General features: G+C 43.1%; 1 protein-coding gene and 1 long non-coding RNA gene across 2 annotated transcripts; both read left to right on the plus strand.

The window, feature by feature from the left end:
* LOC8059050 (rhodanese-like domain-containing protein 4, chloroplastic) lies at window positions 7,401–11,742 on the plus strand. The gene is made up of 9 exons (XM_002451849.2): window positions 7,401–8,160; window positions 8,997–9,099; window positions 9,192–9,257; window positions 9,393–9,467; window positions 9,542–9,616; window positions 9,789–9,869; window positions 10,892–11,032; window positions 11,125–11,268; window positions 11,356–11,742. The coding sequence occupies exons 1-9, from the start codon at window positions 7,562–7,564 to the stop codon at window positions 11,401–11,403; spliced, it is 1,332 nt and encodes a 443-aa protein (XP_002451894.1). The 5' UTR covers window positions 7,401–7,561; the 3' UTR covers window positions 11,404–11,742.
* Window positions 13,142–14,426, plus strand: LOC110435011. Its single transcript, XR_002452664.1, has 3 exons — window positions 13,142–13,623; window positions 13,832–13,941; window positions 14,068–14,426. It is a non-coding gene; the product is annotated as an uncharacterized LOC110435011 (long non-coding RNA).

A 22,911-nucleotide genomic window follows, 5' to 3' on the forward strand; every position in this document is an offset into this window, starting at 1 on the left:
CACCTAAGATTTGGAGTGATTGGAGAGTGATTAAGTGAGAGCAACACTTTGAGAAGCTTGAGCACTTGATCTCTTCGTCAAGCCGGCAGGTTTTGAGTTTATTACTCTTGGGTTCTTGGAACCCTAGCCGGCTAGGCGTCATCCAAGAGCTTCCATCTTGTGGAAGAGCCTTGGAAAGTTTGTATTACCCGGTTTTTCTTAGGGGAAAGCTCGAGTGACCTTTGTGGTTACTTTGAGGGAGGCAAGGAGGTGAAAGAGACTCCGACCTTGGTGGTCACCTCAACAACGAGGACGTAGGAACTCCTAAGTGGGGTTGCCGATCCTCGGGTTAAATCCTTGTGTCTCTTGTGGTTGCTTTTCTTAAGATCTACTTGTATTACTTGTATTTGTATGTGCTTCAACCTCTTTTTAGGGTTTGGTCTCGATCTACGGTTTGGGGGACTCTTGTTGTCAAGGAAGGCTCTCAACATCCTCATCTAACCACTAGACAGTGGTGTTGTAAGTTGTGGATCTCACAAAGTTCATTTAAGCACTTGTAGTTCATTTCCCGTAGGTGTCGGAACTGCTGACAGTTTGCGTTGGAACTTCTGACAACGTCGGAAGTTCTGACCCAAACTGTCGGGTCTTCCGACAGTTGCTGACAAGTGACTTTGAGTTTTGTGTAGAATTTTTTAGATACGCCTATTCACCCCCCTCTAGGCATTGTTTAGATCCTTTCAATGACTTATTGCATTCATGAGCTTAGGCTGCCTTTAGTGCTACATTCTTGCTATCCCATAGCCTTAGGATTTTGACTATGTGCGTCAACTGCATCTTGATCAAGACACTCATGATGCTTGAGCTTTTAGTCGGGCCTTTCCATAATCATGGATGAAAGCATATTGTTTTTGCTCTATAGGTTCTCAAAATCTTTCTAGCAACCTTGTTTTCACCCCAATTGGTGCTCCTAATAGATCTTATGCTGTTGACCAAAGACTGTTCCTATCAAACATGGCGTGAGTTGATTCACCTTCTAGGAAAACAAATCTCTCCAACTCACCATGAAGTAATTCGATGTTGCCCTTTCTCACACTCTTGTCACCCTCAAATGCAGTTCTCAAGACTTCCCAAATGTCCTTGGCAATTTCTCTTCCATTCACTTTGTTGAATTCATCTGGAGCTAGACTTGAAACAAGCGTGGCTATGGCTTGCGCATTTTGATGGAAGTTAAGGGCTTCCTCTAGAGTGATCTCTCTTTCTTTGGTAGGTAATGTTACACCAACATCTACCACTTCCCAAAGGTTTGCGGCAATGAGGTGCATCTTCATCTTGTAATCCCAATCAGGATATCTTGTTCCATCAAAGTGAGGAGGCTTTCCGAGATTGACAAAAAGAGTACGATGATGTGAAGCTTTGAAGAGTTGTGAATAATCAAAGTTCATTTAGAGTAGATTCCTTTAGTTTGACCTTCCTCTCTACCTCCAACTTCACTTGCATCATCCTTGTCACTGACCTTCCTCTGTACCTCAAACTTTTATGCTGCCAACTGCATCATCTACCTTCTTGCTTAGCTCTTCACTCAACTTGTTCATCTCATCTTGCATTTTCTTTATTTCATCTTGAAAGAGCTTTCTTGAGCTGCCATTAACTCTTTGGCTATATCCTTAGCCAACTCATGTGTCTTTTCGGTCCGACATTGTTTCTTCTCATGCGGTAAGGCGCTAAAAGAAGACCTTGCTCTGATACCAATTGAAAGGATCTAAACAATGCCTAAAGGAGGGGAGTTGAATAGGCGTATCTAAAAATTTCTACACAAAACTTAAGATCACTTGTCAGCTACTGTTGGAAGTTCCAACAATTTGGGTTAGAACTTCCAACGTGTCAGAAGTTCTGACGCAAACTGTCAGCAGTTCTGACACCTATGGGAAATGAACTACAAGTGCTCAAATAAACTTTGTGAGATCCACAACTTACAACACTACTTGGTAGTGGTTAGATGAGGATGTTGAAAGCCCTCCTTGACACTAAGAGCTCTCCAAATCATATATCGAAATCAAACCCTAGGAGTGAGGATGAGAGAGAGAGACAAGAAAACTCAAGTAATAACAAATTGAATCACAATAACAACAAGCACGCGAGACACAAGGATTTATTCCGAGGTTCGGCAACCCGACAAAGGAGCTCCTATGTCCTTGTTGTCGAGGTGACTGTTGGCATTTCTTAACCTAGTCACTAGGAGTAGGCAAAGAGCCTATCCCCAGCCACTGCGCCAGAAATGTCGGGTGTCTATTTTACTTAAAGACATCACTAAAGTATAGTAGTGTCACTAGTATTGACCTTGATAGTTCCTTGATCTCTTTTAGATATTAATCCGCAAGCGCACGGAGCTATCGTTTGTAGCATTTCACCCGGTCAGTATTCGGGTATTGTTATTTGTATTTTCCCAAAGGAAGGCATTTGATTAAGATTCTGATATGATCATGAATAGTAGTACTATGCAAATTAACTAGCTATTCATACAGAGGTAAGGATTGATAGTAGAGTTAGTGGACACAGAAATGAGCTCATCTCAAATGATAAATAAAAGAGAAACTGATAAAATAAGATTTCTAGACAAGCAGACATTAATCAAGTATAATCATGTTACGGTTAGTTAATATTTATACAATTAAAAATAATTAGGATTAGTGCTAAGTGTGATATGGATCAGGAGAACATGTCGTATTGGTCTGCCAGCAACCTTCATGCCAATTTAGACTCCTACATCCCAAACGAATAGGGGCGAATGCCAAGGAAGGACAAGGCTGTCACCACCTGCCGCCATCCACCTCACTAAAGCAAGGGCCATGCATACACCTGCCTCTCCATACCTAGGCACCTCGCCTACGTATGCAGAGTCTACCCAACTCCTCATCCCGAGACTTTGACCCTATAGATCGACAAGTTATGAATTGGGCACACCTTGCAGTGTGATGAACCACCACATCCAACCTAACTCTAGCTTTAATCAAGTGAAATGTATTTATTAGGCACAATGTTAATGATGACACTCTATTGACACGTGGACTATACTCTAGTTCATATATCAATAGCATAACATCACAACTATACTCTAGTTCATAATCATGACTATAATTAAATAATGAGAGAATGAACTTGGAAGAAATCATGATTCTATTCATACCCCAAGTGGCCTTCTTCCAAGGAGTCAAGCTCTCCAAGGTAGCTTTGCCTTACTCTTCTACTAACAATAAAATAAAAGAACTACAACTAGAGAGTGGAGATGGAGAATGGCTCAAGTGTTGGTGTGTGTTGAAAGGGGGGGTATGGCTGCCTATTTATACAACTGAGTGAGGCGGTGCTCTCCCACAATCTGCGCATAAGCACTCAATCCACCGACCCTAGGGAGCGCCATGCAGCCGCACAACAAAGGCGGTGCCGAGAGGGCTCAGCCAGGGGCCAGCCAGCCCAAGGGACCGACTGGTCCCTGGGTGGCGCCCCTCGGCCTCTAGCTTCACGTGTTGGACCTTGGGCCTCTTCTCATGAGGGCTGCATCAGGGGGAATTGCTCTAGAGAAACTTCACCTGACGTCTTGGTTATTTGATAGTGTAATCATGCGTTGAAAAGCGCCTTTTTGTGGTGCCCTCATGTATTTGTGCACATGTCCTATAAAAAATACAATCTTCCAAATACATGTGGAACTAGGTTAGAAATAAATGCATATGTGATGTTGGTTTGCCAAATTTCTCTATTTTTGATAGTAATTGACGGTCGGATTTCTGAGTTAATGACTGTCAACAGTGACCACTTAGGTCGGAGTCTCTTTCAACTCCTTTTCTCTCTCTCTCTCTCTCTAAGCAACCACAAAGGTCATAGGAGATTTCCACTATCAATAAAGGGTAATACAAACTTTCCAAGGATCTTCCACAAGATGGAAGCTCTTGGACAACGCCTAGCTAGCTAGGGTTCCAAGAACCTAAGAGTAATAGACACAAAACCCGCCGACTTGACGAAGAAATCAAGTGCTCAAGAGTCTCAAGTGTTGCTCTCGCTTAATCCACTCTCCAATCACTCTAATCCTTAATGGAATCAAAGTTGGGAGCAAAGGGGAGAGGAGAGGGGAGCCTTGAATGCTTGTGAGTTGTTTTGGCCAAAGGTTGGTTGCAATGAATAAGTGGGTAACAGTTGGAAATAGGGAGAGAGCTATTTATACTTAAGGAAACTTGACTGCTCAAATCTATGTCAGAAGTCCCAACACAGATCTCGGGACTTCTGACGTTCACTAAAAACACTGTTCAAGTGAAAAGTTGGAGTCTGCGTGAAACACTTACGTCAGAACTCCTGAGATACGTCAGGACTTCTAACGCGTCAGCATCGCTGACACGCGCTGGGACTACTAGCGCGAACGTGAGGGCAAAGCAGGTCAGGGGCTTGGCGTTGGGACTTCCGACGTTTGTCAAGACTTCCGACACGTGCGTTCGTAAGACCCAGCATCGGGAGTTCCGACGACCACTGTCCCCGCGCAACACGTCGAGAGTTCTGACTCACGTCGGGACTTCTGACACCAAAAGTCACAGAGTTTAATTCTACATGCCTGTGAAGTGCTAGAGTGTCTCTATTTTGATTTAGTTAATAAAACTTGAGCACTCTATCTTCCCTAAACCAACAACCTTTGTATCCCTCTTAATAGTACGGCATACCTAAACCCAAAGCAAAAAAGAATAAAGTTTGAAGCTCCACTTTGAGTCCGACACCTTTATCAACTCCACAAATTGGGGAATAACATTTCATCTTTTGTCAAATCTTTGAATCTTTCATGGGACTAATAGCTGTAATAAATCTCATTCAAAACATATGAGTCCCTAATTTGGGTGTCATCAATACACCAAAACCCACATAGGGGGCAGATGCACTTTTAGAGAGGCTTATTAGCGCGTGAATCATTCACCTAGAGACTCGCCTCGACAAGGATGTAGGTTGGTGGCAAGCAACATAACCTTAGGGATAAATCTTGTCTCCATCTTACCCATGGTAGTTTGCTACTCTACCCTTGTGCATTACTTTCTTGTTCATTAGCTTGTGTAGTAGTTGTTGCTTTTGTAGTGTGGTAGTAGCTCTAGTTAGTAGAGTAGCTAGTTTTGGTTGTTCTCCTTGTTTAGCTCACTAGGACCAGAGTAGCTTTTTAGTTGCTAGCCCCTTACTTGGTTTAATGCTCTAGTGGTTAGTCACCTATTCCTAAATCGTTCAGGAGGCCTGCATCATTGGCTACATTATGTTAGGGAAAGTAATGCTATTAGGTTCTAGTTTTATACAAATCACTTTGCTTTAGCATTTGTGGAATTATAGAGAAAACTTTAAAGTCTATTTACTCCCTCTAGCCATCTAGATCCTTATAATCTCCTAGTGTAGACAAATTGATGCAAAACAAAAGAGTGAGTGTGATCGACCTAAGTATATATGACCTCAAAGAAGGCAAGCACAACCTCTACCATTGTAGCATCCTCATAGTTCAAGGAGGTGATGATTTTCTTGTGTTCTCTTCGGCTCACGTGTAGGTGGAAGAAACAAGTGTTAGAATCCTCTTCAACAAGCCAAAACAAGGAATATCCATTGGTGCATGATTTTATTCTCAAGGGTGGTCAAGCCCAAGATCTTGGGCTTTAGAAATCACTAGAGACCTAGGCATTCAAAACCCACTTCTACACATAAAAAAGGAAGCTAGAGCCACAATCTAATAATCCATAAAATTGTGTAAACCCAACTCCTTAGCAAGCCTCTAGGGATTGAATGAAAAAATGGGAGTCCTCAGATATTATATTGTTTCTAGATACATTATCTAAGAAAAAAAATATACACCTACAACAGTTGCTATAGTTGCAACATCCTACATATGGGGACAATGATGATTGCATTGCTCCTAATCTTCCATCAATGTGAAAACATATGGGTCTCTAGATCAAACAAGTGTGTGTATCCTACGCGTTCAATACTATAGATAAACCATACTCCCTACTGACTATCATGGCTGGAACTGAAAAAACCAACATAGATATAGATACCCCTGCTGGTTTGTAAGCAAAAAGAATATTACTATCAGATTTTAAAGCCAGTTGGCAATGATAAATTAATTATCACTATTGGGTTGTATTAACATCTGGCAATAATCCCTAGTCCTAGGACTTGAAATTTTTATTCAACATGTATTAACTACCTTTATTAGTTATGTCTGCATCCTTATCCTTCTCTCTCACCTCTCCCTCCCTCCTTAGATTTACTTCTCTCTCTCCCCTCTCCTAATCCCATTCAAGGATTCAAGCTCTTCCTCTGAGATTCCCCTCTTCTCTCCTTTCCTTGGCTCTAGCATAGGGCAAGACGACGATGGGTGTAGGTGGCTCAAACGTATGAATGTCACTCTCCTCTCTCCTGATTCCCTCTTAAGGCTTCAAGCTCTCCACCCTCCGAGACTACCCTCCGCTCTCCTCTACTTGGCTCTGGCGTGGGGTACGATGACAATGGGGCGTAGGTGGCCCAAACTTAGGCATTTCTCTCTCCCCAAGATATCATTCCCCTCCGCTCTCCTACTCCCGTTGCCTCACCTTAGTGTGAGGCATGGCCACAACGGGCACAATATTTTTTCCATTTTTTCTGTTGCAAAATGGGCATTACAGCCGGGTGAGAAGCTAGCACTAAAACACTAACATCAACACTGTCAATTTCCTACTATACTGGACCAAAATCCGGTAGTGCTACCCAGTTTTGAGGCGACAATGATTGCTAGATTTGGGACAATGGTTCCTATTTTGAGAAATACCATCAAAATACAGATGCAAAAAACAATCAAAACTATAGATGTATAAAGGATACAATGATGTTCATACAAGATTTAAGATTGAAGAAGCTTTTGTGTAAGGAGAAAAAAAGGACAAAAAACAACATTCACTCGACCTGTAATGGTTGCTGATATTATCTTTGTTGGAGGAAATGGGAGTAAGAGCATTGGATGGCTTGGCAGCACAGGTTAGTGTTGAAGTCTGAACATGGCCCTTTTTTTCTTTGAGAAAATGAACATGGCCACTTTTGTGAAGTATGAACAGTCTGTGGACCGTGTAGATTGCAAAAAGCCCATGATCACCTTTCTGAAGTCTGAACAGTCTGTAGATCATGTACAGTGCCAAAAGCCCATGGTCACGGCACAACGGCCAGTCAGCATAGTAGTAATGATTGTGACTAATTAAAAAGCCTTGCTTTATTATCAAGAAAACACACTAGCATCGCTGTTTTTTCCATCAAAAAAGCGTCGGATGAGAGCTCCATCTCAGCCACGAGAAATTTTTCCAGCCTCTCGCGCCCACGGCCGCGGTCTCTGATCTCTTTATCCACGTGGCGCCCTCCCACTGGGCAGCTCACCACCTCGGTACCACCTGTCCACCTCCTCATCCGGTCACCCCCCCGCGGTGCGGCCCCCGTCGGCCCCTCCCCTGTGCCACTGCCCACTGCCTCGTCGACCCGTAAACCCCACGAGCGCCTCCGTCTCCCCGCCGCAGCGCTAGCCGGAGGCCGCCGCCGCCGCCACCGTTATGCCATGGCCGTCATCCTCTCCTCCGCGGCGCCAACGACACTGACTCCTCCCGCCGCGCGCCCCCGCAGGCGGCCGAGGAGCGGGGGCCTCGCGGCGCGCCTCTCCGGCGCGCTCGGCCTCGCGCACGCCGGGGCCGCACTCGCCGCGCCGCTCTCCTACGAGGAGACGCTGCGCCTCTCGTCCGACTCCGGCGGTGACGGCGGCGGGTTCGCGCTCCCGGACCTCGACCTCAACGTCAACCTCAACCTCGACGGGCTCGTCGGCTTCGTCAACGAGAACCCTCTCGTCGTCGCGGCAGGCGTCGCGGCCATCGCGCTGCCGCTTCTCCTCGCGCAGATTCTCGGCGGCGGCGGAAGCTCCAAGCCATACGCCGTCGTGTCCGCCAGGGCGGCCTACCAGCGGCTGCTCGAGGAGCCCGACGCGCAGCTCGTCGACATCAGGCCGCTCAAGGATGCACGGGAGGACGGTACGCCTGATCTCAAGGAGGCCAAGAAGAAGGTGGCTGCCGTGCCGTACAACGGGGAGGACAAGAACGGATTCTTGAAGAAGCTGACACTGAGGTTCAAGGACCCGGAGAACACCACGCTGGTCATCCTTGACAAGTGAGAAGCTCAGATCCTGCTTAATAACTGCAATGTGCTTGGTCGTTCTTTGTAGATACTTCTAATTGTTCACCAGTTGGATTATTAACTCCTTATCACATTTTAAGGAACCAATTTGCTGCATTTCATTCAAAACAGCATGCCAATTAAGGAATAGCTATGGCGTTAAATCCTCAGCATCATCACTTCTGATCAGTCTATGGTAATGAGTCCATATTGATTTTAAAGAACCAATTCTGAAGAGTAGGTATATGCACTCTTGGCGTGTCAAAATTTCAAGAGTTAAATTAACTTGAAATTTTGTCTGTTTTCACTTCTTTTTGGGATCAAAGATTGTCGTCATATATCCTACTAAATTATGAAAATTTTGACTGTCACCCAATTAGCACATAGTTGATTTTTCTTAACCATATAAAATTATTTTGCTGATAGAGCATTGCAAAAGAAAGTTACTAGTGAAAACCAGAAATGATGCTTCAAATCTGGAAAGCTGAACAGTTCCCATGTACATAGTACTTCGCAAATGTAGTAAGTATTCTAGATATGACTTGAACAAACTTATTTGTTGGATTGGGATTATAGCAAGTAAAGAGTTACTGCACTTGTATATCACTTAAAGAGTGGACATGTGAATTACATGGAGAGTTAATAATTAGATACCTGTTCTTGAAAAGACCAGCAAGGTGTTATATTCAGAATTAGTGATACCTCTGTCTCAAGAAGAAGACTGAGCTTGTATTTTCATATTAAATTGTGAGTACTTGTTGGTTTGTCATTCTTCCATCACTAATATAGTGTAAAAATATTCTCAACAATATGAATATTGTGGAAGTCAGATTTGATGGGAACTCCGGACTAGTTGCTGAGCTTGTCACAGCCAATGGTTACAAAGCTGCTTTTGCGGTGAAGGATGGTGCAGAAGGAAGCCGAGGATGGAAGGTATTTAATGCTTTAGGTGGCTTGTCTTTGCTGCCGTATAACATCTTTATCCACTCAACAAAGTTTCACCATTTGCTAGTGTCCCACTGCAGAGCAGTAACCTTCCCTGGAAGGCTCCTGCAAAAGGATTCAGTTTTGATTTGGGCGAGCTGTTTGGGGTAAGTTATCATCTTGACCTTTTTTTTTCGTTACTCTGTTTGAAATTATATTGTACAAATTATAAGGTTTCAATGCATTGATTTTGGTAACTTTTATTTCTGTGACTGTTGAATGCTGAATCTACTAACTTACAGGATGGTTCAGATGGATTGCCTGTGACAATTGGTCTTGCTGCAGCTACTGGTTTGGGAGTACTTGCCTACACAGAGGTAAGTCTTGGAGTGTCTCTTTTCTTCAGGTGTTGCTTTGTTTCCTTACACATCATGTGTGATCTATCCTGCAGATTGAGACTTTGCTACAGTTTTTGGGGTCAGCTGCTGTTGTTCAGCTAGTGGTAACCAAGCTCTTGTATGCTGAGGTACATATTTTTTTTCCTCTCTTTCTTGTTCAGCTTACTTCCCCAGCCAGACTTCAGTTCAGTGGGCCTGTTCTTAAAGCTATGTCAGGGGATGTCCTTACTCCCTGATTTAGGTTTGAATAGAAGGTTATTTTCAATGATGAAACCTTACATCTATTTATTATGCTCACAGGATCGACAGAAGACACTTAAACAGATCGATGAGTTCTTTAACAAGAAGGTTGCTCCAAAGGAGCTTGTTGACGAAATAAAGGTAGCTAGCCATCATCTTGAGCAGTTATTGTTAAATATTGAAATGTTATATTGTTCACATAGATCCATGTTCACTTTTTAAATATTGAAATGTTATATTGTTCACATAGATCCATGTTCACTTCTCCACGAGTGTATGGCTATGCATAAATGAGTTATCTGAAGCTTGCTAGTAGCATTGAAAATGGAATCTGCAGAGTACAAACCATTTTTGGTGGATTATGTACTCTTATGGTCGAATGACTTTATAGTAATTAGAATTTGAAGTGCATATCTGAGCTAGAGACCTTGGTTGCCTGTTGATAGATTTGAAATGCATGGCCACTGGGTTACACTGAACACTTGTGGCTGCATGTCTAGTTTTATCCAGCACCGCTATAGTCCCTTTCTCAGATAGGAAGTTTTATTGATGATTTGCACTAGTTTTGCTTAACGTTGCGTTTAGACCACGACATTTGTTTTATTATTAAAATTCTTTTATCTCACCACTTTGTTTGAAGAGAAAATCCATGTTTTTCCTGAAGTGCAAGAAAATAATGATCACTTAAATTTGTCAATACTTTGGAGTTTTCTTACAAACAAAGCAAAACCTATTCAAAGGTTCCTTCTTTATTTCGAGCTATGTGATGTTTTGTAATATATTGTTTGGCCAAATGTGATGTATTCCTATTGGTTCTGAGCAATATGTATATGGTGTAACTAAAATGGTCTTTATATGGCATTGAACATTTTCGCATATAATAATTTGTAATCTTTCCATGAACTGTTTTCCTATATGTAGTATTAATAATTGGCAGTGCTCCTAGACACTGCACATACATTTCCTGTGAAATTACTAGAATATTGCCAGGAAACTCCACCGGCAATGGAACTGTTACTGGTGAAATTCAATTAGAATTATTGTTTTTGAAGTGCCTTCCTTCTGGAGTTGAGCCAGCCAACATTGTTTTCCATAGAAGATGGTTTTTGAATATGTCATGCCAAATATTTATGATTTACAAAATTCTTTTGTTCTGTCTACAGGAAATTGGGCAGGCTCTACTACCTTTACCTAGTGATGCTAAAAGCCAACCAGGACCAGCAACAGCGACTCCAGTTGCTGCCACAGCAACAGAAGCTGCTCCTGCTGCTGCCACACCAACACCTCTTTCACCTTATACAAATGTCAGTGTAAACCTGATACTTTATAGCCATTGCACAAGTGAGCCTGAATGCCCATGCCATGCTCATTACTCTGCAATTGGAATTCCATGCAGTACCCAGATCTCAAGCCGCCGTCACCCCCTGGCAGCACCACGACTGAAGGCCCAGCAGCGGTCAATTCTGCACCTGTAGCAGATGCTAGCACGGAATCATCTCCTCCTCGTCCTACCCCCAGACCTCAGTCACCTTACCCTAATGTGAGTGTAAACTGAAACTTCTTAGCCATCTGTGTAAAAACAACATTTGCATTAAGCTATGCTCATCATTCTTCGATTTGTGTGCAGTATCCAGATTTCAAGCCACCGTCCTCGCCTTCGCCGTCACCACCTTAATTAGGCAAGAGTACAAGAAACCGGGTCTAGAGGATATTAAAGAAGTTGAGTTGTTCATATGGAGCCGGCATCTCACCAAAGGTGTATGTTGTACTATGAGCCTGACAGTGTGTCTATTAGTCACTGTGGCAAGTTTTCTGCAGCAGTAAATGTATATGATGTAATTTCCATTGGTCATCGATGTGCTCTGATTTTCTTTTTGTTGTCTTATTTTTGATACATGTAAATGTTGAATTACTAGTTGTGAGAAATGAGAGTTCGAGCCTATAGAGCTTGATATGTTTGACCAAAGTAAATGTGTTTTCAAAAAACATAAAAGTCAAGTGCTTACTTGTTATATCTTCTATAAAAAGCTCAGCTAGTGTGGGGATGGTTTTGCTATAATTTAGCACGCATTGACTGTGCTAGATATTGTAATGCACAGATAGCCTTTCACTTTATTTTATGAGAACTTTTACTATGGCTGGAAAATGGATGGTTGACGAGCAACTCTAACAGATATGTTATCCATGTTATCTAGCATATTTTTACATTTTCAAAGTGAAAATTAAAGTCCAACAGATATGCTATCTGGTTTGCTAAAATAGCAAGTTTGCTATTCCTACACTTTCGCTTGTATATAACATATTGTCCTCACTAGCTATCTTATACAAAAGCTCTTGTAGAACTCTATGTTTTGAGTGAGTTTTTTATTTTACGCAATGGCTAAATCTTGTAGTTTAGAATATAATTTTACCTAGTCTCTTGGAGATACTCTTGGCTATTAACCGGGATTATAGGCACGAGTTGCCTACTACATTGGTGGGACCTGATAATTATATTTTCATTTTTTTTATGTAATTAAGGGTAAGATGATAAGTTTATAATAGAAAATAATGTTTGAAGTAGTATATGGATGATTAAAGTAGTACAGTCTGTTTGTGATAATTCTGTTTTTAATTTTTTTTAATATAATTAAGGGTGAAATAGTAAATTTATAATAAAAAAATAATGTTTTGAGTAGTATAGAGATGATCGAAGTAGTACAAGAGCAACTCTAATGGTTTGGCAAAATAGAGTTGGCAAATCTTGTGATTTGCCAAGTGCCTAGAACATATGGCAAATGAAATTTATTTGTTTCTCCAATGGTTTGACATTTGGGCTTGGCAAATGTTAAAAAAAAGGGCCTACATCAACCAACAGATCAACTGTTTGTTTCATCGTGGCCTGGCTCGATCAGCCAACATCATCTCAATCACCGGGACTATCTCGTCGGGCTCCATGATCACTGGGATGTCCTCGTCCAGGAAATCGTCAGGGGTGCACGGTGCCTGCGGTGGGGGATGCACGTCGACGGCGAGCGCAGCCGCGGCGGTCGATGAGGAGGCCGGGAACGTGGCGAACGCCGTGCCGTCGCAGACGCGGTCACGGTCGTCCTGATGGAACAGGGCCCACAGCATGCTGCGCCCCCGCACGTCACACGAACGCCGCTGCGGCTCGTCCGCCCTGGCGGCAGCAGCCGCCGCCGCTGCCGCGGCCAGAGCGTCCCCGCCACGGCCGCACGAGAACGACTTGCACCGCCGGAGGTCCGGCGGCTCGGCGGGGCCTGACGCAGACGAGCCACCGGCGGCGAACGGCCTGGCGAAGAGGGACCGGATGTAGTGGCCTGGCGTCGCGCGCGGATGAAGGCCGGCGCAGGAGCTAGTTCCCCACGGCGGCGGCGGCTTCCTTCGTCTTGGCAGCGAGGGAAGGGGTCGGGACACAGGGAAGGCGTCGGGACACGCGCGCGTGGGAATATATGCGCGGGGAGAGAGTCCGTGAAAATTCCAGGCGCGGGAGTGAGACGGCGGAGGCGGGAGAGGCGCGATGCCAAGCGGGCAGACGCGCGCATATTTCCGCAAACTGAGCCCGAATTTGCCAACTCCCCAAAATTTGAACCATTGGAGAGAAGAATTTTCATGTTTTGCCAAAAACAAGATTTGCCTTGCCAAACCATCGGAGTTGCTCTAACTCTCTGTCTCTCTGTTTTCTTCCTTCTCTCTGAGCTGCGGTAGCCGGCGGCGTTGAGGACGAGCGCGGCGGCGAGTGCAGGGCTGCGGTAGCCTGCCCTCAGCCACGGCCGAGGACCAGCCCGCAGCGCTCGACGCCGCGGGACGGGCGCTCGCCGACGCCCCCGCGGCGCCCCTCTACGCGCTGCTCCAGGATGTTGCCAGTGTACACCTGGGACACGCCTTCGCCTCGGTGAGGAATCCGCAGCTTCTCGTCTGAACTCATAACCAAGTAAAATTTGCCTTCCGTTGCCGCGGTGGATTGACATGTGTTTGATCATTGATACATAGGGAACATAGGAACGTGATTCGAGTTAAGAAATCTAGGTTGTAATGTTGTATACAAATCTGAATTGTCGAACGTGCTGTACCCGATATTGATGGTTCAGTTTAATGTCTAGAAATGGATGTATAAATGGCTTTCGGGCGCTGAAAACTACTGAAGTGATTTTGGATGCAAACGAGGGATACACAGCAAATCAAGCCATTGAAGTTCTTGATAGACTAAATGGTCCGTACTCCTGCAAACTGTAAATTGCTAGAGTTCTCATTTTAATATGTTGAACCTGTTAGCTATATGACCTTCTTCCAATGCTTGAACTAAGTTGACATGTTTCTATTCTTTCGTTGGTTTCAGAAATGGGAGTGACCCCTGTGCTCTTTGAGCAACCAGTTCACAGAAACCGGATTGGGACGGTCTCCGTGATGTTAACTCTGTGGCCATGGAGAAATACATAGGGCCTGGTTTCTCTTGCTAAATTTTAGTTAGCTAAAATTATTTTAGCTACTCTTGGGTGACTAATGGAACTAAACTATTTAGCTCCTTTTAGTCAATATGTTTAGAACTTTAGCTACTAAAGTGACTAAAGTTTAGCTAGCTAAATTTAGCAAGGTGAACCAAACAGGGCCATAGTCTCTGTTTCTGTTGATGAAAGCTGTCGGAGTTTACTTGATGCTCAGAAAATAATAAATGGAAATCTTGCCGTGTTATTAACATCAAGCTCGCAAAGTTGGGGCCCTTGAAATAATTTTTTTTTATTTTAATCAGGAGGGGATTGCCCCCTACTGATTTTATTGATTGAGAATAAAAAGCAGGTACAGGTACATTCTGGGTGTGTTTCTCAAGAAACAAAGAAAAAGAGGAAAAAAATCTGAAAGATTACACATAGTGCTCTATCCATTGGGCTAAAGGAGTTTTTAGATTATTACCAACTCTAAGCTTAACTTGAGCTAGTTCTCGTTTGAAAGAGGCTTTATAGGAGGCCACTGAATGCTGCAATCCTTTGAAGATATTGTCATTCCTTGCAGACCAAATAGCCCAGCACATACATATGATGATCTCCATGAAGAAAGGCTGTCTTAGATGCGCTCTGAAAGCTGAAAGGGTCTGAAACAGGTCATCAAGGATCAGTGGAGCTAAACCCAGAGTGTTCCAACAACTCATGGAGAAAGGGTAGAAGAAGAAAAGGTGCATCAGACTCTCTTCAGTGCCCAAGTGACAAAGGACACAATCATAGCATTGTAGTTCCATATTCCTCCTTTTTAAGATATCATGCGTGCTCAATCTGTCTTGAAGCAATAGCCAGAAGAAGAACTTTTGTTTTGGTTGGCAACTTGATTTCCACAACCATTTAAAAGCTGCATGCACCTGTCTTGTGCCTACCTGATTGAGACATGCTTTGCTTGAGGTAAAGATGCCAGAATTCCAAATATAGGACCAAACATCATTTCCAGCTTGAAGTGTAATATTGGCAATAATTGAGTTTAGCTGCTGAAATTGTGCATATGCTTGGGTGGAGAGGGGGAGATGGAACAATTCATCAGGGTCTTCTATGGCTGACATAGAGATGAAAGACTGGACTGAAATATGCTTATCTTTAGCAAAGGAGAACAACTCTAGGAATTGTGAGCTAAGTAATCTTCCATTCCAAATATCAGACCAGAAGAAACTAGTGTATCCATCCATTATTGTAACAGAGGCCATACCTTTGTATGAATTGATTGATTTGAGGATGTCCTTCCACCAGAAAGATCCTTTGTTGTTGCGATGGGGTAGCTCACCATTCTGGTAGTAACAGTTCCAGATTAACTAAACCCAAGGGATATCCAAATTGTTATAAAATTTATGTAGCTGTTTTAGGAGGAGACTAACATTTTGGATATATAGGTTCAGTGCTCCCAGACCTCCATTATCCTTTGGTAAACATACAAGGGGCTAGGCAGGTTTTGATGGTTTTTTACTATTCATGTCAGAATCTCTCCACAAACAGTGTTTTCTAAATTTATCAATTTGCTTGATGATAGTCTTAGGTAGAAGAAAAGTGCACATGGCATAGGTAGGTAAGGCAGTAAGCACTGCATTTGTGATCTGCAGCCGACCAGCTTCATTGAGGAAGGATGAAACACTTGATAATCTTCTTTCACACTTGCTGACTAAGGGCCAGTAACCTGCCACTGATGGTCTAGTTAGGCTTAATGGTAGACCTAGGTAGGTGAAGGGTAGAGAGCCCTTTGAGCATCCAAAATTCTGGGCTAAGATATCAAACCGTTCATCACTTATGTTAACTGGGATCATCATTGATTTTGAATAATTGACTCTTAGTCGTGTTGACTCAGCAAAGGAGTTTAGAATGGCTTTCAAGAAGAATAATTGTCTGGCATCTGTTTCCATAAAAATCAGAGTGTCATCAGCATATTGAAGGATAGGAAAGTCATGATCATGTGGTAGGTTGAGGGGCAAGGTAAGAAGGCTTTGCTGTTTTGCTGCATTGAGAATACTTTGTAAAAAATCTGCAGCAAGAACAAAAAGGAGGGGTGATAAAGGATTCCCTTGTCTAACTCCTCGTTTATAGTGGAAAACTTTGCCTGAGACTCCATTGAGCAGGGTTGTAGAGGTACCAAAATTAAAAATCATCCGCATCCATTTAATCCAGAGATCTGGAAAGCCCTTGTTTTGCATGATTGAGAGCATAAGTCCATGTTCTGCCTTGTCAAAGGATTTTTCGAAGTCCAATTTCAGGAAGATAGTCTCTCTCCTAGATTGATGACAGAGATGAAGAAACTCTAAAGACCAGGCCAAACAATCCTGTATCGATCTTGCCTTGATCTATATTGATTTTTGTGAATAAGCTTTGCCAAGACTAGTTGTAATCTATTTGCTAAGAGCTTTGTGATAATCTTCATGGATGTGTTGAGCAGTGATATAGGTCTGAAATCAGAAACCTTGATAGCATGATTATGTTTGGGAACCATAACAATATGTGATCCATTTATGCTCTGCAAGCAAGCTTGCCCCAAATAAAAAGCACTGCAAAGATTATAGAAATCCTGGAAAATAATTGGCCAGCACCTTTTGACAAAATCAATGTTAAAACTATCTGGTCCTGGTGCTTTATGTGATGGTAAAAATCTGATGACTTGGTCAATATCTTCCTTCTCAAAAGGTGCAATCAGGTGGGACAAGTCATGTACATTCTGAATAAGGGCAGGTAAATTGAATTATATACTTGTAAAAGATGAGACCCCCAACCGATCTTTGAAAGATTTCCAAATTTGCTCAGCTTTCTCCTCATGAGTGGAAACCAAAGTACCAGATGAGTCTTCCAAGGAAGTAATGAGGTTCCTTCCATATTTAATAGTGGCATTAGCATGAAAGAATTTTGTGCTTGCATCACCTAATGTTATCCATTTGACTGAGCCTCTTTGTTTCCAATATATATGTTGTTTGCGAAGTAGGGAGGAAAGCTTCTCCTCCAACAAAAGCTTGAAATTTCATTCAGGCAGAGTGAGGTCTCTGAATTCTTCAACGAAAAGAATGAAGGCAAGAGTTAGCTTAACATTAGCAATAGTCTTTTTAAGATTTGAGGTATTATTTTGCCACACTTTGAGCTCTTTTCTCGGGTTCTTGAATTTTGCTGTGATGATTTTGGCTGCATCAGTAATATGTGGAGCAAACCAACCTTGTTGGACAATAGAAAAGAAATCAGAATGTTCCATCCAATAATTCTCAAATTGGAATTGACTTCTTTTTGGGATGGAAGTTGAAATGGAAATAACACAGGGGACATGGTCTGACGTTTCCATGACCAACGGGTACACAAAAGTATTTGGATAACTTAAAGTCCAGTTTGCAGATGTGAAAAACCAATCTAGCCTTTCAAGGAGGGGTGAAGTTTGCTTATTAGTCCAAGTGAATCTTCTACCCTTCAGTGGTAATTTAATGATCCCCAAAGCACTAATAGCTTCATTGAAAAGATACATCCATTGTGGTCACCACCGGGCCTATTTCTGTCAGCAGGGGACCTGTAAAGGTTTAAATCACCCACTAGAAGCCAATCAACTGTATCAGGCATCTAGACATATTTGAACCAATTTAAGAAATATCTTTTGCCAGCATAAGTGCAGGGAACGTAGATGTTGGAAAGAAACCAGGAAGCATTATTAAAAAGAGAGCAAAATTGAAGGGTAAGATAGAAATTATTCTAAAAGACTCTAGTGGCAAAGAAGTTTGTAGAAGCGAGGGATAAATTCGAATCACCATCAAGAACACCCTCTGCTGCTCAAGCTAGCTCTTCAGAGGAGCCAGCTCCAACATTGGAAGAGGAATTTGAAGAACAAGCAGGATAGTTAGGAGAAAACCTAGCTCCTGTGTTTGAAGACATGGTTGAGAAGACACCGCGAGAGTTCTCTCCTCCAACAACAGCAAACATTCGGACTGGACCAGCAGTCGATACTAGGGAGAATGGATTCGAGCTCAAGCCTGCTCTCATCACCGTGGTTCAAGCCAACCAATTTTGAGGAAAAGCTCATGAAGATGCAAGTGCACACTTACAACACTTCTTAGAGATCTGCAGCACCTTCACGATCAGAGGAGTACCAAAGGATACTATCTTACTCCGTCTTTTCTCGTTCTCTTTATTGGGGAAAGCCAAGCAGTGGTTCTACACCAACAAAGACAAACACAATACATGGGACCTTTGCTCGATTGCTTTCCTTGCAAAATTCTTTCCAACAGCTAAGACTAATGCTCTGCGTGGAAAGATTTCAAGTTTCCAACAACAACATGATGAATCATTCACTGAAGCATGGGAAAGATTCTAGAATTACATATAAGACTATCATCATCATGGGATAGAGAAGTGGCTGTTAATGCAGACTTTCTATCATGGGCTCATCTCTAGTACCCGTGAATCTATTGATGCTGCAGCTGGGGGAGCTTTCCTGTTACTTAAGCTCTCAGACGCTAAAGCACTTGTTGAGAAGATGGCCTCAAATTCAACATGCAACAAAGAACGTACTCAGTCCCGAAAGAAAGGAGGAGGAATCCATCATCTCAAGGAAGCTGACATGGTCACTGCCAAGCTAGACCTCATCATGAAGAAGCTCGACATAGAGAAGAAGGAAGTCATGCACATCAATGATTCCCATATGACGTGTGAAGAATGTGGAGACTACAGGCACTCAGCTACCAGTTGCCCTACACTACAAGAGGATGTGAACTTCATCAACAATATCAAGGATGGAATCAACAACCTTGACAAGGTAATTACCAAGGTAACAACCAAGGTAATAATTTTAATAACAATTTTTCACCTTTAAGAGAATTAGTTGCTAGTCAATCCAAACTGCTAGATCAAATGACTAGGAAACTAGCATCAAATGACTAGGAAACTAGCATCAAATGATAATACTTTGGAAAACATACGTACTAGGATGGATACATTTGCTTCTGCTATAAAGAATCAACATAGTTTCAATAAAATGCTAGAATCACAATTAGCACAATTAGCTGCTGCTGTACCTCCATTAGAAAAAGGCAAGATTCCAGGCCAACCAGAAGATTTAGAAACTACTAACCTTGTTGATATTCACAATGCAACTCAATATTATATTGAGCCTGCAGCTGTATAGTGGATTGACCACTCTCTACCAGAGAAGATTGGAGACCCTAGAAGACCTGTCATTCCTATCTCTATAGGATGCCACAGCTTTCCAGAGGCTATCTGTGACTTCGGCGCAAGTGTCAACATCATGCCCAAGGTATTTTATGAGAGAATATTAAATGATTCCTTGTTGTACACAAATATGTGTTTGCAGCTTGCAGATTAGTCCATTTGCTACCCTAAGGGAGTACTAGAAGTTGTCATTGAAAGCCCTAGTTTGGTTTTGGATAATTGATGAAACCCTAGTACTAACCTCTTTACTAAGTATGTGTAGACTTAATGAGGTTGGTACATGCCAAGTAATGGAGCAAGTGATGATCATGGTAATGATGGTGATGACCACAAGATGATCAAGTGCTCAACTTGGAAAAGAAGAAAGAGAAAAACAAAACCCTATGGAGATCAGGCAAAGGTATTGCTTAGTGTTTTGGTTTTGGTGATCAAGACACCATAGAGGGTGTGATCACATTTAGGATAGATAGCCATACTATAAGGAGGAGAATTCTTTGGCTAAGCAGTTATCTAGTGCCGCTAGGTGTCATTGTTCATGTGCATGCATTTAGAACCTAGTGAGCTAACTTAACTCATTCGAAGAAAATTATTGTGAAAATGCTAACACACGTGCATATGTTGGTTTACACATTCGGCGCTTTTTGAGAAAATGAAGTGCATATTTTCTATTGTGCCGGTGGGAAAATTGGAGAAGTCTCAGTTCTTGCTGAGAAACACTCACCGGACGCTGAGCCTAAGCGTCCAGTGTGCTGTTGTGCTTGACTAGGCTAGGGTTAAGCACCGGACGATGAACACCGGATGTAGGGTGACTCCTGTTCATGCATCCGGTGCTATCTGTCCTCTGCGAGTAATCCTAACTGAGAGCACCAGACGCTCATGGTGCGTCCGGTGGGGTGCGTCCGGTGACCTCGCGTGTTTTCAGACCTCTCTGTATTTAAGACCGGTGTGCACCAGACGTGTCTGGTGCCAACTTAAGTGAGTCCGGTGCTCTGCAGGTGACCGTTAGAGATCGACGTGCAAAAGTGAAAAGGGGGACGCGTGGCTGTTTCTGGAGCACCGGACTCTAGAGTTGAGCGTCCGGTGCCTCCTGCTTGAGCATCCGGTGACCCCGTGTTTTGCCCAGTGAAAGAGCCAACGACTCTATTTGTTTGAGGGGCTTATAAATACGTGTTGGCCGGCTTGGGGCTCACACTCTTGGCATTCTAGCATACTTGACATCCTTGTGAGCCTAAGCAAACACCTGCCACTCATCTCCTTCATAGATTAAACATTTTTGTGAGATTGGGAATGTTTCCAAGTGCATTTGCTTGAGTGATTGCATCTAGTGGCACTTGGGGATCGATTTGGCTGCGGTTTTCTTGTTACTCTTGGTGGTTGCCGCCACTTAGACGGCTTGGAGCAGCGCAGGAGCATTGACACGAGTTGGTGATTGTTCGTGGCCATCTCTCGGTGATTGTGAGGGATCTTGTACCTTCCCCGACGGAGAGCCGAAAGGTAACTCTAGTAAATTGCTCGTGTCATTGAGCTACCTCACTTGTGGGTAGATTCTTGTGGTGTCCTAGTGAGGACGAGGTTCGTGCTACACCTCTTAGCCACCGAACCACCAAGTGTTGGTCGACACAACGGGGACGTAGCATGCCGGCAAGCACGTGAACCTTGGGAGAAAAATTGGTGTCTCAATTGTGTTTGATTGGCATTCTCCCGGTGCTTGATTGTTTATATTGGTGATTGGTTCATCCCTTCTACACGACGGTATAAAGATCAAACCATCTCTTTTATATTCCCACAAACTAGAGTAGCTTACTTACTTGTATAGAAACTTTAGATAGCTTTCTAGTGTAAGTAGTGACATAGCTCTTGTGTTTCTAGTGATCATATCAACTAGAATTGTTGGATAGGTGGCTTGCAAACACCCTTTTAGAGCTAGAGCAAAAAGCTTCGCTTTGTTATTTACTAACCTCTTGCTCTAGTGAGTTTGTAGAATTTTTAAATAGGCTATTCATCCCCCTCTAGCCATATTAGGACCTTTCAGTCACTAGAGTGGGGCAATCATATGTCCCAGTTGACTTCGTAGTCATGGAGATAGGAGTAGATGAGAAGGCACCAATCATTTTGGGCAGACCATTCTTATGCATAACAAAAGCCATCATCTATGTGGACCACGCCAAGATTGTCTTATCCATCAAGGACAAGAAGGAGAGATTCACATTCAAGAACCGCGTCCTGAAATCTCCTACAGCCCCGAAGCAATTCTACCAACAAGGAAAGCAAGAACAGTAATCAGTATCAAAGAAGAAGAACAATAGAAGATGGAGGAAGACCAAGCATGCAGAGATAACTCAATTAATCACCACTCTCAACAATGAGAATGATCATATGCTACCCAAGCCATGTCCAATCAAGAGAGGTGATCCAACAGTTCCAATTATTGAATGCACAATCAACAACACCACCTTCCCTTAGATTGTCTACGACACTGGATCAAGCTGCAACGTAATGTCAAAACAGGTATACGATGAATTATTTGATTTACCTTTATACCCAACACATATTCAGTTGTAGATGGCGGATCAATCATTAAGATTCCCGGAAGGAATGGTCAAGGATGTAATGGTAAGAATTCAAGAACATTATATACCTACAGATTTTCTAGTTCTTGACATGCAGGGATTCGATGAGATCTTGATCCTCTTGGGAAGACTGTTCCTCTACACAACCACAACCAACATCTACATCAGATCAGGGCATATCCACTTCAACCTAACCGCTAGAAAGGTACACTGTCAATTTAGAACATTAGTTAACCGTGAGAAGATCAGGAAGGAACGCAACAGGAGAAGACACCAAGCCCGCCGTCAGGCCGCCCAGCCTCATTGCGGATGGGAAGACATTTCTAGCAAGATTGTGAACTATAAAGACCACCTCATGAAGGAAGAAGAGAACACACACGCACCCCGATGGAGTGAGTGGGCCGAAGAAGCTGAAAGGATGGACCAGATCGCCAAGAAAGAGAAAGAAGAGATCTTAGCCCGATTAGAAGCCTGGGAGAAAGAGAACAGAACTGAAGAGTTAGAACTAGAGAAGGAAGAAGCAAAAGAGATAGAAGCAAGATGGGAGAAAGACGCACGTACCACATTACCGCAAGACGGGTGTGGGGGTATAAACCCCTATACCCTTACGGCTAGGCTTGGGCCAGGAAGCTTGGCCCATTATGAGACAGGCTCAAGGCTTGATCTGACAGCTTGGAGTTTCGCGCAAGGAAGCAAGACGTGGAGATCAAGCAGGATTCTAGTCGGTTAGAATAGGAATTGATATCGAACTATCTATGGCAATTGTAACCGACTAGGATTAGTTTCCAGATCTGTAACCCTGCCCTCCAGACTATATAAGGAGGGGCAAGGGACCCCCCTAAGGCAGATTATTCTCTCAACATAAATCAATACAATCAGACGCAGGACGTAGGTATTACGCTAACTCGGCGGTCGAACCTAGATAAAAAGCTTGCCTGTGTCTTGCGTCACCGTCGA

The sequence above is a fragment of the Sorghum bicolor genome, chromosome 4, assembly GCF_000003195.3.
Source record: "Sorghum bicolor cultivar BTx623 chromosome 4, Sorghum_bicolor_NCBIv3, whole genome shotgun sequence".
Taxonomy (NCBI): Eukaryota; Viridiplantae; Streptophyta; class Magnoliopsida; order Poales; family Poaceae; genus Sorghum; species Sorghum bicolor.